General features: G+C 43.6%; 1 protein-coding gene across 1 annotated transcript in view; it reads left to right on the forward strand.

Moving 5' to 3' along the window:
- col4a4 (collagen, type IV, alpha 4) overlaps positions 1-13,945 on the forward strand; it is a 48,959-nt gene that overhangs the window by 23,191 nt on the left and 11,823 nt on the right. Inside the window, exons 4-27 of the mRNA XM_030777978.1 lie at positions 2,044-2,178; positions 2,564-2,608; positions 2,920-3,036; positions 5,386-5,449; positions 5,816-5,907; positions 6,249-6,311; positions 6,444-6,479; positions 6,633-6,674; positions 6,860-6,940; positions 7,113-7,157; positions 7,429-7,491; positions 7,724-7,768; positions 7,893-7,946; positions 8,071-8,131; positions 8,630-8,638; positions 9,553-9,657; positions 9,828-9,971; positions 10,285-10,374; positions 10,506-10,652; positions 12,081-12,201; positions 12,386-12,569; positions 12,944-13,012; positions 13,282-13,414; positions 13,606-13,824. Of these exons, the coding sequence (XP_030633838.1) occupies positions 2,044-2,178; positions 2,564-2,608; positions 2,920-3,036; positions 5,386-5,449; positions 5,816-5,907; positions 6,249-6,311; positions 6,444-6,479; positions 6,633-6,674; positions 6,860-6,940; positions 7,113-7,157; positions 7,429-7,491; positions 7,724-7,768; positions 7,893-7,946; positions 8,071-8,131; positions 8,630-8,638; positions 9,553-9,657; positions 9,828-9,971; positions 10,285-10,374; positions 10,506-10,652; positions 12,081-12,201; positions 12,386-12,569; positions 12,944-13,012; positions 13,282-13,414; positions 13,606-13,824 (2,164 nt within the window). The remainder of the gene's footprint in view (positions 1-2,043; positions 2,179-2,563; positions 2,609-2,919; positions 3,037-5,385; positions 5,450-5,815; positions 5,908-6,248; positions 6,312-6,443; positions 6,480-6,632; positions 6,675-6,859; positions 6,941-7,112; positions 7,158-7,428; positions 7,492-7,723; positions 7,769-7,892; positions 7,947-8,070; positions 8,132-8,629; positions 8,639-9,552; positions 9,658-9,827; positions 9,972-10,284; positions 10,375-10,505; positions 10,653-12,080; positions 12,202-12,385; positions 12,570-12,943; positions 13,013-13,281; positions 13,415-13,605; positions 13,825-13,945) is intronic.

Consider the following 13,945-nt stretch of genomic DNA (forward strand, 5'->3'; position numbering starts at 1 on the left):
TATTAGCAGGATTCACTCTCTCACGCAGCATAAACAGGCATCTCTACAACTCTTTTCATTTCTCTTCAACCTAAACAACAACAACTATTATTATTATTATTGTTAGTAGTAGTAGTAATAGTAGTAGTATGAGTAGTGTTATATTAATATCTGTGTTAACAGGAACCAGAAGAGTTCCCTTTTCACCTAGTACATCCAGTGCAGGAGCAGTGTTTATGTGTGTGTTTGAATGCTAAAGCATACAGTTATCTGAACGTAACATACGACACTGTCTGAGACATTGTCCATGAAGGGCATGGCAGACAGGGATCAGAAATGCAAACAGCTCAACAACGGGACGCGGTGGCACTCAAACAACCCCACTGTTTGTTTTCAACGAAGTAACGTCTCATCGCAGCAAAGCAAAGTGACAAAGCATGCCAAAGCATTTTAGCGTTTTATGCCCCGATCCTGATTCTGGAAGCCCTTCAGCTCAACGTGTTTTAGCTCTGTAATCTGCTCACACACACACACACACACACACACATAAACGCTTGTCTCGCCTCCGCAGGGGATAAATGATTAGCAAATGTATGAAATCATTTGTATATGAGATCTGAAAAAGCCTTGTATTGTGGGACACCGAGAGCAGAAGTGAAAAACACAGTTCCAGAGCAGAGAGTACTGTGTCCGCTTGCTTGGCTATACCAAGCGCGTGGTTATTTAGGGGAGATTTTAAATGCCTGTGAACTTTCGTGTGAATTTATTGGGTGCGGTTCACTCCGGATAAAATCGTCTTCAATATGTAGTACATTCATCTCTGCTGCTGTTTATTGAATCATGAGGCCGGCACCAAATAGATGGCTTCTGCTGCCCTCTAGTGGTACACGTAAGGCACAAACAATAGACGTCAACGAGGTTAACGGATGTTTATCTGTGAGCGTCCATATAGTTCAGAATGTTTAAGATGGTTATGGATATTGTACAGATAAAAAATGCCATAGTTTTGAGATGATGTAAGACAAATGAAGCGAACAATGTTTACTGGTTTTAAACCTCATTAAATAAATTAATCCGCACATCAGCGGAGCAGCACGGTGACGCAGTGGGTAGCGCTGTTGCCGAGAGTCGCGGGCTCGATTCCTGGCTGGGCGGCTGCGGTCCTTTCTGTGTGGAGTTTGCATGTTCCTAGGTATGAATGTGTGTGTGAGTGTGTTTGTATGTCTGCCCTGCGATGGACTGGCGACCTGTCCGGGGCGTTTCCCGACTTTTCGCTCTATGAGCGCTGGGATAGGCTCCAGCACCCCCCACGACCCTAATTAGGATAAGTGGCTTTGTAAATGAGATGAGAGTGCATGTCTGTGGTTCACGGCTGTTGATGTTATGGGAAAAATCTCTTATTAGCATATATGCAATCATGAACCTTACTTGGTTACTCCTCAATTAAACCATGTTTTCAATATCAAAGGAAAGTAATTACATACTCTGTTAGAAACCACCAGGATGGGGAAACTTGTATTTAAAGAGTTAAAATGTTAACGTATTTGACTCAGCATTTGAAGGAAGAGTCAAATAATTAAAACTATTCTAAATTTAGGCCAAACCTGAAACTTTCAATTCAACATTGAGTGCTATTTACTCTGATGAAGTCTTTGTCGCCCCCCTGTGGTCAACTAAAAAAGCTACAGTTTGAAATTAGATGCCTACTATTTGCCTAAAAACAAATCTCACAAATTACAATATAGTTCCACTCTCTCAGTTTTATTCTTAATTCATCCCAGGTACCGGTAATCCCGGTAACCCTGGTAACCCCGGTGTCTGGAGCACATTTTATCCTTAAACTACCAACTTACTTTCTTAGTTCTCATGTAACTTAAGCAATGAGCGAAAGTGACAGGGTTTCTGGTGTCTGTGGGTCAGGTCCTCGCTTTGTCTTGGTCAAACATTTCAAGTCCTTTCCACACTGTGCTGAAATTTCGAATGATGATTGGTCTATCAGTGCAATACTGTCAAAATGGTTTTCTCTCTCTCTCTCTCTCTGTCTCTCTTTCTCTCCTTTGCCAGGGGTCACCTGGACCTACTGGTAGACAGGGTCCACAGGGGCCGCCTGGTTTTCCTGGGCCACCAGGACCACCTGGAGAGAAAGGTCGGCGTGGCAGTGAGGGAATTCCTGGGGCATCTGGCCTGAAAGGCGACATGGTGAATCACACACTCAGATCACACACGTGCTTTTGTATCACACACATATGCACATATACACACATACACTCACATTCACAAATATAAAACTATTACGTACACACATACATACATATATATGTACATACACATGTGCATATACACACACACACACATGCATACATACATACATACTAACATACAAGCACATATACATACACAGGTACTATAAAACTACTATATACACACATGCATACACTGGGATTCACAAACACAGACGTATTATAGAAACAGGCACTGGGGTTCACAGATACAAAAGCTAATATTTGACAGGCAGTCACACTCACATTCATAGTTTGTATCATAAGTTACTTAACTTTGGCTGGACACTTTCTTTTATTGATAGGGTTTTCGAGGTCCTCCTGGATATCCCGGGTCTGACGGACTTCCAGTGAGTATGTTTGTCCTCTGTGTGTGTGTGTGTGTGTGTGTGTGTGTGTGTGTGTGCAGATGTGTGTACGCGTGCGTGTGTGTGTGTGTGCGTATATGTGTGTATGTGTGTACGAGTGTGTGCGTATGTGTGTGTGCATGTGTGTGTGTGTGTGTGTGTATGTGTATGTGCGCGCGCGTGTGTGTGTGTGCAGATGTGTGTACGCGTGCGTGTGTGTGTGTACGTATATGTGTGTATGTGTGTGCGAGTGTGTGTGCGTGTGTGTGTGTGTATGTGAGATCACGTTTTGATAATCTCATTCTTCGATGCAGGGTCACCCTGGTCCAGGTGGACTTCCTGGTCTTCCTGGGTTAGACGGCTGTAATGGAACTAAGGGTGAGCCAGGATATCCTGGTCCTCGTGGTTTTCCAGGCCTGCCTGGACCACAGGTGAGCTTTTGAACACACTGAGGCAACATTGTCACAGCAGAGTACTTTAACTGTATAGAGTACTTTTACTGCATAGAGTACATTCACTGTCTGGAGTACTTTTATAGCATAGAGTACATTCACTGCATAGAGTACTTTTACTGGATAGAGTACTTTCACTGCACAGAATACTTTTACTGTGTGGAGTACTTTTACTAAAACAGTGGATTACTTTTATTAAACTTGTATTGTTTGTTGTGGACGTGTAAAGCCCTTTGAGACTTTAAATAGTGATACTTGGCTCTAAATAAACTTGCACTTTGAACTTTGAATTTTAAAACAGTGGAGTACTTTTACAGCACTCTAAAACAGTGGTGGCCTTTTTTTTTTTACGTTAGGCAAACGTTGTTGTTCAGAGGTTTATACATATTACGGAACATCAATCTCTTATCAGTTATCCTGCTATTGATATATATTTGTAACGCGCGTGTGTGTGTGGGTGTGTGTGTGTGTGTGTGTGTGTGTTCAGGGCCGTGAGGGGCTAAAAGGAGCCAAAGGGGACCCTGCTTATCAGTTCATTCCTTTTCCAGGCCCCGATGTGAGTGCACTACACTGTATACCACACAGAGTAAAGTCCACTCACACATAGCTTTTCCTTCACCGACTCTAAACATACTGTACTGACACTGACCTATTTTAAACACTCACATACTGTACTGATACTGACCTATTTTAAACACAGACATACTGTACTGACACTGACCTATTTTAAACACAGACATACTGTGCTGACACTGACCTATTTTAAACACAGACATACTGTATTGACACAGACCTATTCTAAACACAGACATACTGTATTGACACAGACCTATTTTAAACACAGACATACTGTATTGACACAGACCTATTTTAAACACAGACATACTGTACTGACACTGACCTATTTTAAACACAGACATACTGAACTGATACTGACCTATTTTAAACACACATACTGTACTGATACTGACCTATTTTAAACACACATACTGTACTGATACTGACCTATTTTAAATACAGACATACTGAACTGATACTGACCTATTTTAAACACAGACATACTGAACTAATACTGACCTATTTTAAACACACACATACTGTACTGATACTGACCTATTTTAAACACAGACATACTGAACTGATACTGACCTATTTTAAACACACATACTGTACTGATACTGACCTATTTTAAATACAGACATACTGAACTGATACTGACCTATTTTAAACACAGACATACTGAACTAATACTGACCTATTTTAAACACACACATACTGTACTGACACTGACCTATTTTAAATACAGACATACTGAACTGATACTGACCTATTTTAAACACAGACATACTGTATTGACACAGACCTATTTTAAACACACACATACTGTATTGACACTGACCTATTTTAAACACAGACATACTGTACTGATACTGACCTATTTTAAACACAGACATACTGTACTGACACTGACCTATTTTAAACACAGACATACTGTATTGACACAGACCTATTTTAAACACACACATACTGTACTGATACTGACCTATTTTAAACACACACATACTGTACTGACACTGACCTATTTTAAACACAGACATACTGAACTGATACTGACCTATTTTAAACACACATACTGTACTGATACTGACCTATTTTAAACACAGACATACTGTACTGACACTGACCTATTTTAAACACAGACATACTGAACTGATACTGACCTATTTTAAACACACATACTGTACTGATACTGACCTATTTTAAACACAGACATACTGTACTGATACTGACCTATTTTAAATACAGACATACTGAACTGATACTGACCTATTTTAAACACACACATACTGAACTGATACTGACCTATTTTAAACACAGACATTCTGAACTGATACTGACCTATTTTAAACACACACATACTGTACTGATACTGACCTATTTTAAACCCACACATACTGAACTGATACAGACCTATTTTAATCACAGACATACTGTACTGACACTGACCTATTTTAAACACAGACATACTGAACTGATACTGACCTATTTTAAACACAGACATACTGTACTGACACTGACCTATTTTAAACACAGACATACTGTACTGACACTGACCTATTTTAAACACAGACATACTGAACTGATACTGACCTATTTTAAACACAGACATACTGTACTGATACTGACCTATTTTAAACACAGACATACTGTACTGACACAGACCTATTTTAAACACAGACATACTGTGCTTCTGTTCTGTTTTATTATCCATGTTGTTTTCCACATTGTTTTATTTCCCTGTTTTTCTCTTTCTGTCCAATTTTACAGGGAATTGCAGGACCCCCTGGACCTCCTGGACCACCTGTGAGTGTTCCTCCTGATCCAATGTGTGGTAACTGACATAATAAACACATACAAGTTAGGATGTCTCAAAAATCTGAGGTAACTGATTGCCTCAACAAACAAAACCTCACGATTTTCAGTTAGGTGCAACTTTAAGTGGGTTCTCATTTCATTCGGTTCTTTTTCATTGATTGATTGACTGATTGATTTAGACAAACAGTGTTTCCAAAAGGTATTTTAAAGAAATTTTATGAAGGTGCTCACATGTTGTGGCAGTAAATTTCGCTGTGTCACAGAGGGTGGGGTTTAGAATTGGTTTGTCAGAGTTACTATGGGCTGGGTTGTGGTGTTCTGGAAGGTTCAGCCAGACTCGACACCCTTCCTGTTACCGCGCCTCAATAACTCCCATTGTCAGCGTTGCACCTTCACAGTCGCAGGCGAATCAAGGCGAATAACATGGGCTTCCTCAAGCACGATGTTGCCATGGAGACGTTTGTCCAATGGCAGGTGAAGAGAGGCAATGGCTAACTTTGATTGTGTCTGAGTCCTCACCTGAACAGATTTTCTCAAGAGCAATGGACAGGGAATTAGAAAAGCCTAATTTGGAGAGAAGGTGGTAAAGATCCCCCACCCTCTTGTAAATAATGCTTTCATTAAAACACCTCCATTGCAATCACTGAAGCTCCACTGATCACATAGGCACACAGCCATAAAACAGAAATACAGCTGAGTGATGACGTAACGACCGCAGCAGTTTTACGGTTTAAAATAACAGTGAGCTTTGCAGAATGAGAGATGCTGAGTTTGTGTACGTTTGTCTCACCGGTGGTTTTCTCTCTGGCCCACAGGGTCTGAATGGAAACCCAGGCCCTCGAGGTCCAATAGGGTTTGCTGGTCCGACCGGACCCCCCGTAAGATTTACTCATTCTCTCTAACTCTCTCTCTCTCTCTCTCTCTCTCTCTCTCTCTCTCTTTCTTCTGCTGTAGTTTTTTTATCTAATAGCATCTCTTTGATTGCGTGTCTCTTTCTCGCTGGTTTTCAGGGTCGGCCTGGTTCACCTGGACTGAGAGGCCCACCTGTGAGTTTCTGACTCTCTCTCTCACTCACACACACATACACACACACACATGCACACACAAACACATATACACATCGCTGGATTTACCGGATAAATTGCTGAACAATATACCAATAAGTATATGTGTCTCTTTTTGACAACGTTTTCTCACAGGGAGACAATGGCAGGTCTTTGCCTGGCCAGAAGGGAGATGAGGTAAGAAAATTATAACATGTGAGTGTTTGCCTGTGTGTCTGTGTCTGTGTCTGTGTCTGTGTCTGTGTCTGTGTATGTGTCTGTGGCCATGTGTGGGTGTGTGTATGTGTCTGTGTGTTTGTGTGTGTGTTTGGGAGGATGTGTATATGACCAGCTATGTCAACATGTGGATGCATCTCTTTTAGGGTGACCTGGGTTCCCCAGGTCCACCTGGACCGTTTGAGTATGTGGAACCACCAGAAGAGTTTTACCCCAAAGGATATAAGGTATTAGACTGGACAACAGGGAACAGGTTCATGAGCGTATGAACGCATGTAAGGAGACGGATGGATGGATGGATGGATGGATGGATGGATGGATGGCGAATGAACAGATGGACTGAAATGTGCATGAGAGAATCCCTCACTCTTTTCTCTTATTTTCATTGTGGTCTTTTAGGGGGACAGAGGGCCAAAAGGACTTCCTGGACAACGTGGTTTTCCGGTAAGCCAGTGCAGTGTGTGTGTGTGTGTGTGTGTGTGTGTGTGTGTGTGGACGCACACGCATGTGTGTTTGTATCCTCGAGTCACGGCTCATACATGAAGGCGTGTGTGTGTGTGTGTGTGTGTGTGTGTCTGTTTGCGTCTGTGTGTGCGTGTGTGTGTGTGTGTGTGCGTGTGTGTGTGTGCTTGTCTGTGATTGTCTGTCTGTCTGTCTGTCTGTTTGTGTGTACGGTGTGTACTATGGGACCTCATTTGACTGATTTATCTCTTAGGGATTCAGGGGCCCACAGGGAGAGAAAGGAGAGAAGGGCATCCTAGGACTTCCTGGAAACAGGGTAAGACCACTTCACTCTCAGCCTGTCAAAACTCTCCACCCAAACACCAACACCACTGCACGCTACAGTCAATCCAGAATAAGTATTTGAACTCTCAGCCCTGTCTTCCTCTGTCTCTCTCTGACTGTGGGGCTCCGGATCAGTCTTTACCAAACCTGGCAACGGCAGTCATATGTCTGTGTGAAAATGTCTAATTTCTCATCGTTGGCTTTCGCATACTCTGTTCACACAGGGAGAGCCTGGATACCCCGGCAGACCTGGAATACTCGGACAAAAGGTTCGTTTCCGTCAATCCCTCAGACGCGCGCGCGCGTGTGTGTGTGTGTGTTTGCGAGTGAGTGCGTCTGCGTATGATCGTTTAGTTGCGACTCGATGATTTCTGATCTCTCCTCTCCGTTCAGGGGACATTCGGCGACATTGGACTTCCCGGTCTCACCGGCCTCCCGGGGCCTAAGGTTAATGTTGTTCATTTATTACGATCTTGTACCGTTGCCGGACATCTAGACAGCTCTTACGCGTCCTGGCCTGTCGGTCAAACTCAGTCCCCCGGTAGTGACGCGCGCACAAATGCATTTTTAGGGTTTACCAGGCGATCCGGGTCCCAAGGGAGAGCGACGGATCATTTCAAATGAAGTTGACGGTAAGACATTACGTGAGACACATACCTCAGACGGAAGGCACCGTGAGATGTGTGTTTCAGTCCAGTCTATTAACCCTCCTTTTGAACTCACACATTGCTGCTGATGTTTCTTTGTAGAACGTAAGATGAACTTTACTCACAAGATTCTCATAATTACGTGTATCCCCTCAGTAGCATATAACTCATCGTAGACTGAATGTCTCTCACGTAGTTGCTTTGTAGTACTGTAGTTGTGTAGTTGTAGTTTTTTTCTGTAACAAAGTCTTGTTTACTTGTTGTTCATGTACTTATTCTGTTAATACTCGTCCTCTCATCTCCCTTTCCAGTCTTTCTTCTTCTTTTGTTTTTCTTCTTTCTTTCTTTTTGGTGATTGTTTGTGCTCTAAACTGTTGTTCCATTTTTATGACCTGCATGCTGGCATGATGTCATCATTATGTCTCCACTGCATGACATCATCACCATGTGACTCGTGATGTGTGTTGTCTTGACTTTACTCAGGCTGCAGAGGTGAGAACACCATTTTAACACATTGGGATAATGACACTCTCTCCTATACGAAACACCATGCTGTAAATTCAGATGACTTGGGATAACCCCAAAGCATTTTAAAGAGCTTGTTGCCTTATAAACAATTAAGTGAAAATAACAAGGACTCAAGAAACCGCCTTGATATTCAATGGAAATTTTTCAGATTCGTTACTTATTTGAATGATGCAATCAATTTACCGTGGAATCTATCCAAACCTCTCCTTCACAACCTTTTTGTAGATATGCACTCAGTGCCAAGGGTGGATGACACAAATGAAAGATTTTTCAGCCAAATTTATGAGACAGTATGTCAGTGACACAACTGTGTCGTAAACTTGACATAACTTGTGTCGTAAAAATGTCATACCCCGTCATATCTACTGACATGGCTCATATCTTCTAACGTAGCATGTCACCATTACCATCCGCCCTTGGCACTGCCGCGATCCTATGCCTTCACGCTCGTCAAACCGCCGGTCGGATGAGAAGATAAATGACGTTGCACTGTCCCACTAAACAGAACTCCTCATCAAAAACAAGGAGTCAGCTGCTTCTTACTTACTTGTGGATCACAGAGTCACAGAGAAATCATCAGTGCGTTGTTGATTTAAAGTGCAAATTCACGTTATCCCAAATCCTTTGATCAGTTCAGCTGCCCAGCAGTGTCAGATAGACAAACATGTTCCCACAAGGCATGTACTAATATCAAGAACCATCCTTGGGATCATGGTACTGCCAGTGGTGGTCCAGAGTTGGACAGGGACATACATTTAAATGTTTTGCATTTGGTTTGGGTTCACTTCCTTTAGCAACGGTTTAGAACTGTGTACGTAAGAATGCTTTTTTTTTTTTTTTTTTGTATATTCAATCCACGTGTGTAATCTGCGTTTTAGGAAATGTTGGCGCTCCGGGTCCCCCTGGACCCCCTGGGCCCCCAGGAGACCCGGGTCCGTACGGCTTCCCGGGCACTCAAGGACAGCCTGGTGATTCCATACCAGGTCAGAGACACGGATCATAAGAATTTTTGTTTTGTGTGTACGTACGTGTCGGTCTGAGTGTGTACGACATACGGCGCGTTCTTCTGAGGTAGGATTGTATCTGAGGGTCAACTAATTTAAGCAAGCACATGGTCATCGTGTGACGCGCTCTCTCTCTCCAGGTTCACCAGGTAAGACCGGAGTTCCAGGTATACCCGGGGGACTGGGTGATAAAGGCGACATGGGGCGCTATTATGAAGAACCCTCCCCTGGAGAACCAGGGAAGCAGGGACTTCCAGGAGCCAAAGGGATCCGCGGAATGCCTGGTGCCCCAGGTACGTCAGCAGGATTACACCTTTCTTCCTTCTGTTCCCTACTGTCATCTCTAAATCCTCCTCTGACTGTACTTACAAATCAATCAATCAATCAATCAATCAATCCTCCTCTGACTGTACTTTAGACTTAAAACGAAGGTGTAATGTAGGCCACATTCAATACTTTTTCCATAGACTTTTTGGTGTGCAAACTGTGTACTGTGTTTTCTGGAAGTCCTTAGCAGATTATGTGACCAACTACTCAGCATCCCACTTCTTTTCATTTGGAAATGTGAGTTTGTTTGTTTGTTGTTGTTTTTTTTTTCTTCCACAGGCGGCTTCTGTATCGCAGGGGTGACTGGAAACCCTGGAGACGATGGAAACCCAGGCCCACCTGGATCAGCAGGTGACAGAGGAAACAGAGGTGAGTTTCAAAGTTATTTGCGTGTGTGTGTGTGTGTGCGTGTGTGTGTCTGTATGTGCACGCATACGCACAGCTATGGTTGTGTGTATCTAGACAAAAATACGTGAAAAGGTTGTGTCTGGTTTTAACAGGAACGAAGGGTGATTGTGAATGCATGCCCCCTTCAACCCCTCAGCCTGGACCTCAGGGCCCGATGGGAGACCCGGGTCTCCCGGGCAGCCTCGGCCCTCGCGGTGCCCCCGGGCCGAGGGGCGACTTTGGTTTCTCTGGGAGCCCTGGTGGGCTGGGGCCAAGTGTAAGTGTGCGCTCTGTCTTACGTGTGTTTGTGTGTCAGTGTGTGCAAAAACCCTCTACTCTAGCATGTCCTTATTTTTGATCCCAGAGATCTGAAGCTCTGTATATTCTAGCTCTTATTCCGTGCCCTAAACAGATCTGCTTCAGATAACCCAGGGCTCTGATAATTAGCTTATGCGTTAAATCAGATGTGTTAGTGGATAGAGGCCTTAACTGGGTCTCGAGGGGAAGGATTGGGAAACACTGCTCCACACGTCTCTTGTAAAACGACCATGTTGCATTTTGACTACACATTTAATATACATAATGCTATTGACCCGGTCCTGCGCGATGCTATATACAGCTGTGCGTCGCTTAATGACGGGGGTACATTCTAAGAAATGTGTCGTTAGGTGATTTTGTCATTGTGCGAACGTCATAGAGTGTTCGTACACTAACCTAGAGGGTATAGCCTACTGCACGCTTAGGCTATATGGTACAGTCTATTGCTCCTAAGCTACAAACCTGTACAGAGACGCGGTAAACACGAGATGTATGAGGCTGCTGCCGGCGTAACACGGCTTACTGTTTTACAGTAAACTTTTTTTTTTTTTATAAGCAGAGAGAGTACACTCTAAAATAATGCTAAAATGAACAGTTTAGTAAATACATAAACCAGTAACATAGTTGTTCATTATCATTATCAAGTTTATTCGGTACCGTACGTAACTGAACGTGTTATACTTTTATACGACTGGCAGCACAGTAGGTTTGTTTACACCAGTATCACCACAAACATGTGAGTAATGCGTTGCGCTATGACGTTACGACGGCTACGACGTCACTAAGCGATAGGAACGTTTCAGCTCCATTATAATCTTATGGGACCATCGTATGCGCGCTCCGTCGTTGACCGAAACGCCACTATGTGCCGCGTGACTGTACATGACTTGAATAGCCTCTTAGACATGTGAGTTCTGCTGCACAGTTTTCTAAGCGATAATTTGGTTAATCGTTTCTGGTGGTTGTGTGTGTGTGTGTGTGTGTGTGTGTGTGTGTGTGCCCTGCTGTTTCATTCATAGGGCTTTGTAGGTTTTACAGGCCCCCGGGGAAACAAAGGAGAGAAAGGTGATCCTCCTGATCAAGGTCCCAAAGGTAAGACAAACACACACGTGCACGTGCACGTGCACACGTGCAAGCACACACACAGACACAGAAACACACATGTACACAGATACACACACACACACACACACACACACACACACACACAAACACAAACACATACAGGGTTGTAATACTTTTTCTTGCCTGCCACAACTGTATATAATTTCAGGTAGGTCAGTGTGTGCCATAGTCCAAATCTACTTAATAATGACACTGATGATTATTACTGTGTTTTTGGCCTGAAGACTGTGCTCTATGCATTTAAGGTGAAAAGGGCTTTAGAGGACCACCTGGACCACCTGGTCCTAACGGATTAAATGGACTGCCGGGGGAACCTGGAACAACTGGTTTCCCAGGAGATCCTGGTCCAGATGTGAGTTACATCAGGTCATAGTATTAATAAGGTCAAAGGGTCACGGTGTCTCTGTATGCCTTACAGCACAGGGAAGCTATGCTTGCTTGGCTGTACATCATCCCTTAAATAAGGAGAATTACCACAAAGCTATATCTTTTTCCAAATGTAAAAGGCATTTTATTTGACTAAAATTCTTGCCTTTTCTGGCATTTCTAGGGGGAAAGTTCTCGTGGCTTCCCAGGTGACAAAGGATATCCGGGGTTTCCAGGGCCTAAAGGTACACCTGGTGCACCAGGATCTTGCACTTCAGGTTTTCCAGGACCAGCAGGTGAGCGAGGGCTCCAAGGAGACCCAGGTCCACCTGGACAAAGAGGACCCACAGGGCCTAAAGGAGCCCAAGGTGAGGCCAATATTGAACTGGAATCCTGCATTATATTGCAGTCATATTAAAACCCTGAATACATAGAGGGGCGTGGCAGGTTTTTGGAGCTGTTTTAGCTCATGTTTAATGGCTGTATTACAAATATTTGCCTGAGATACAATAATAAGTTAGGTCAACTATACATCACAAGCTTTAAACCCCTCTGAGATACAGATTCATTAATCCGATAACGTATTTTTGATTGATAGTTGTCATAGCGTTTTACTTTTTGACGCTTGTGAGCATTGTGAGGACTCAGGCTTTAGAACAGCGTATGTGCGTAACGGCATGTAGACATGTAACAGGTCGAATCACCGCTGTTTGTCCTCGCTAACACAACATCTGTCTGGCAGGTGATTTTCTTCCTTGTCCACCCAGCAATCCTGGACCCCCCGGTGCAAAAGGAGAGATTGGACCACCAGGTTAGCACGATAGCAACGAGTCTCACGAATTCCTGGGCAAAGAACTGATTGTCATTGCTTGTCTATTTGTGTGTGAGGTGACCACTCAGCATTTTGTTGTCTGTCTGATGCCGAACTGTGTTAGTTAGAGAAAGGACGAAAAATGACTTTTAGAAGAATCGTAACTTTTCCTTGGCAGTGTTATCAACGCTTGTAAGAGAGCAGCATGTGTAACACACCGGACGATATGTTATAGATGTATGAATTGAAGCAATTCGTTATTTGTTTAGGCCCTCAAGGGAAACCAGGGAGTCCAGGATTCCCGGGATCAGGGGGACCAGATGGATTCAAAGGAAGGAAGGGAGATTTTGGACCTCCCGGACCTTCTGGTCCTGCAGGTAGAGATTACACATCCTCACTTCGGTCTCTAAGAGAGCGCTCTTTCGTTTGCGAAAGCCTAAGCGGTCACTGCCCAGTGATACGATCTGGGAGGAATACTGTCCATAAATGTAGTCTTGCACCTTACTTTCCCCCGATTAATACTTTTGACATAGACGCAGTGAGAGGTATTCTGTAGCCACGGCAACTGTAAGCATTCCTAAACTCTATTTTAGGATCACGCGGGTGCGATGGAGATCCAGGAAACCCTGGATTGGAAGGTGAAAGCGAGATTGGTCCCGACGGCACTCCGGGTGGCCCAGGATTCAAAGGAATGAAAGGAACTGCTGGTGATCCTGCCAACGGGGAACCAGGGCCTAGGGGGATATCTGGCATGCCAGGATTCCCTGGTTCAAAGGGTGTGCCTGGATCACCAGGACCACCAGGAAGAGAAGGTACTAAAGCCCCCTCTTTTTTTTGTCCACAGGTTGAATTTACTTTTCTGATTTATTTGTTTTTGTTTTTTTCAGTTCTGCGATCCTAAACAATAACAGGCTGCAAGGTGTCCTTTTGAAT

The sequence above is a fragment of the Chanos chanos genome, chromosome 6 (genome assembly GCF_902362185.1).
Source record: "Chanos chanos chromosome 6, fChaCha1.1, whole genome shotgun sequence".
NCBI classification, from domain to species: domain Eukaryota; kingdom Metazoa; phylum Chordata; class Actinopteri; order Gonorynchiformes; family Chanidae; genus Chanos; species Chanos chanos.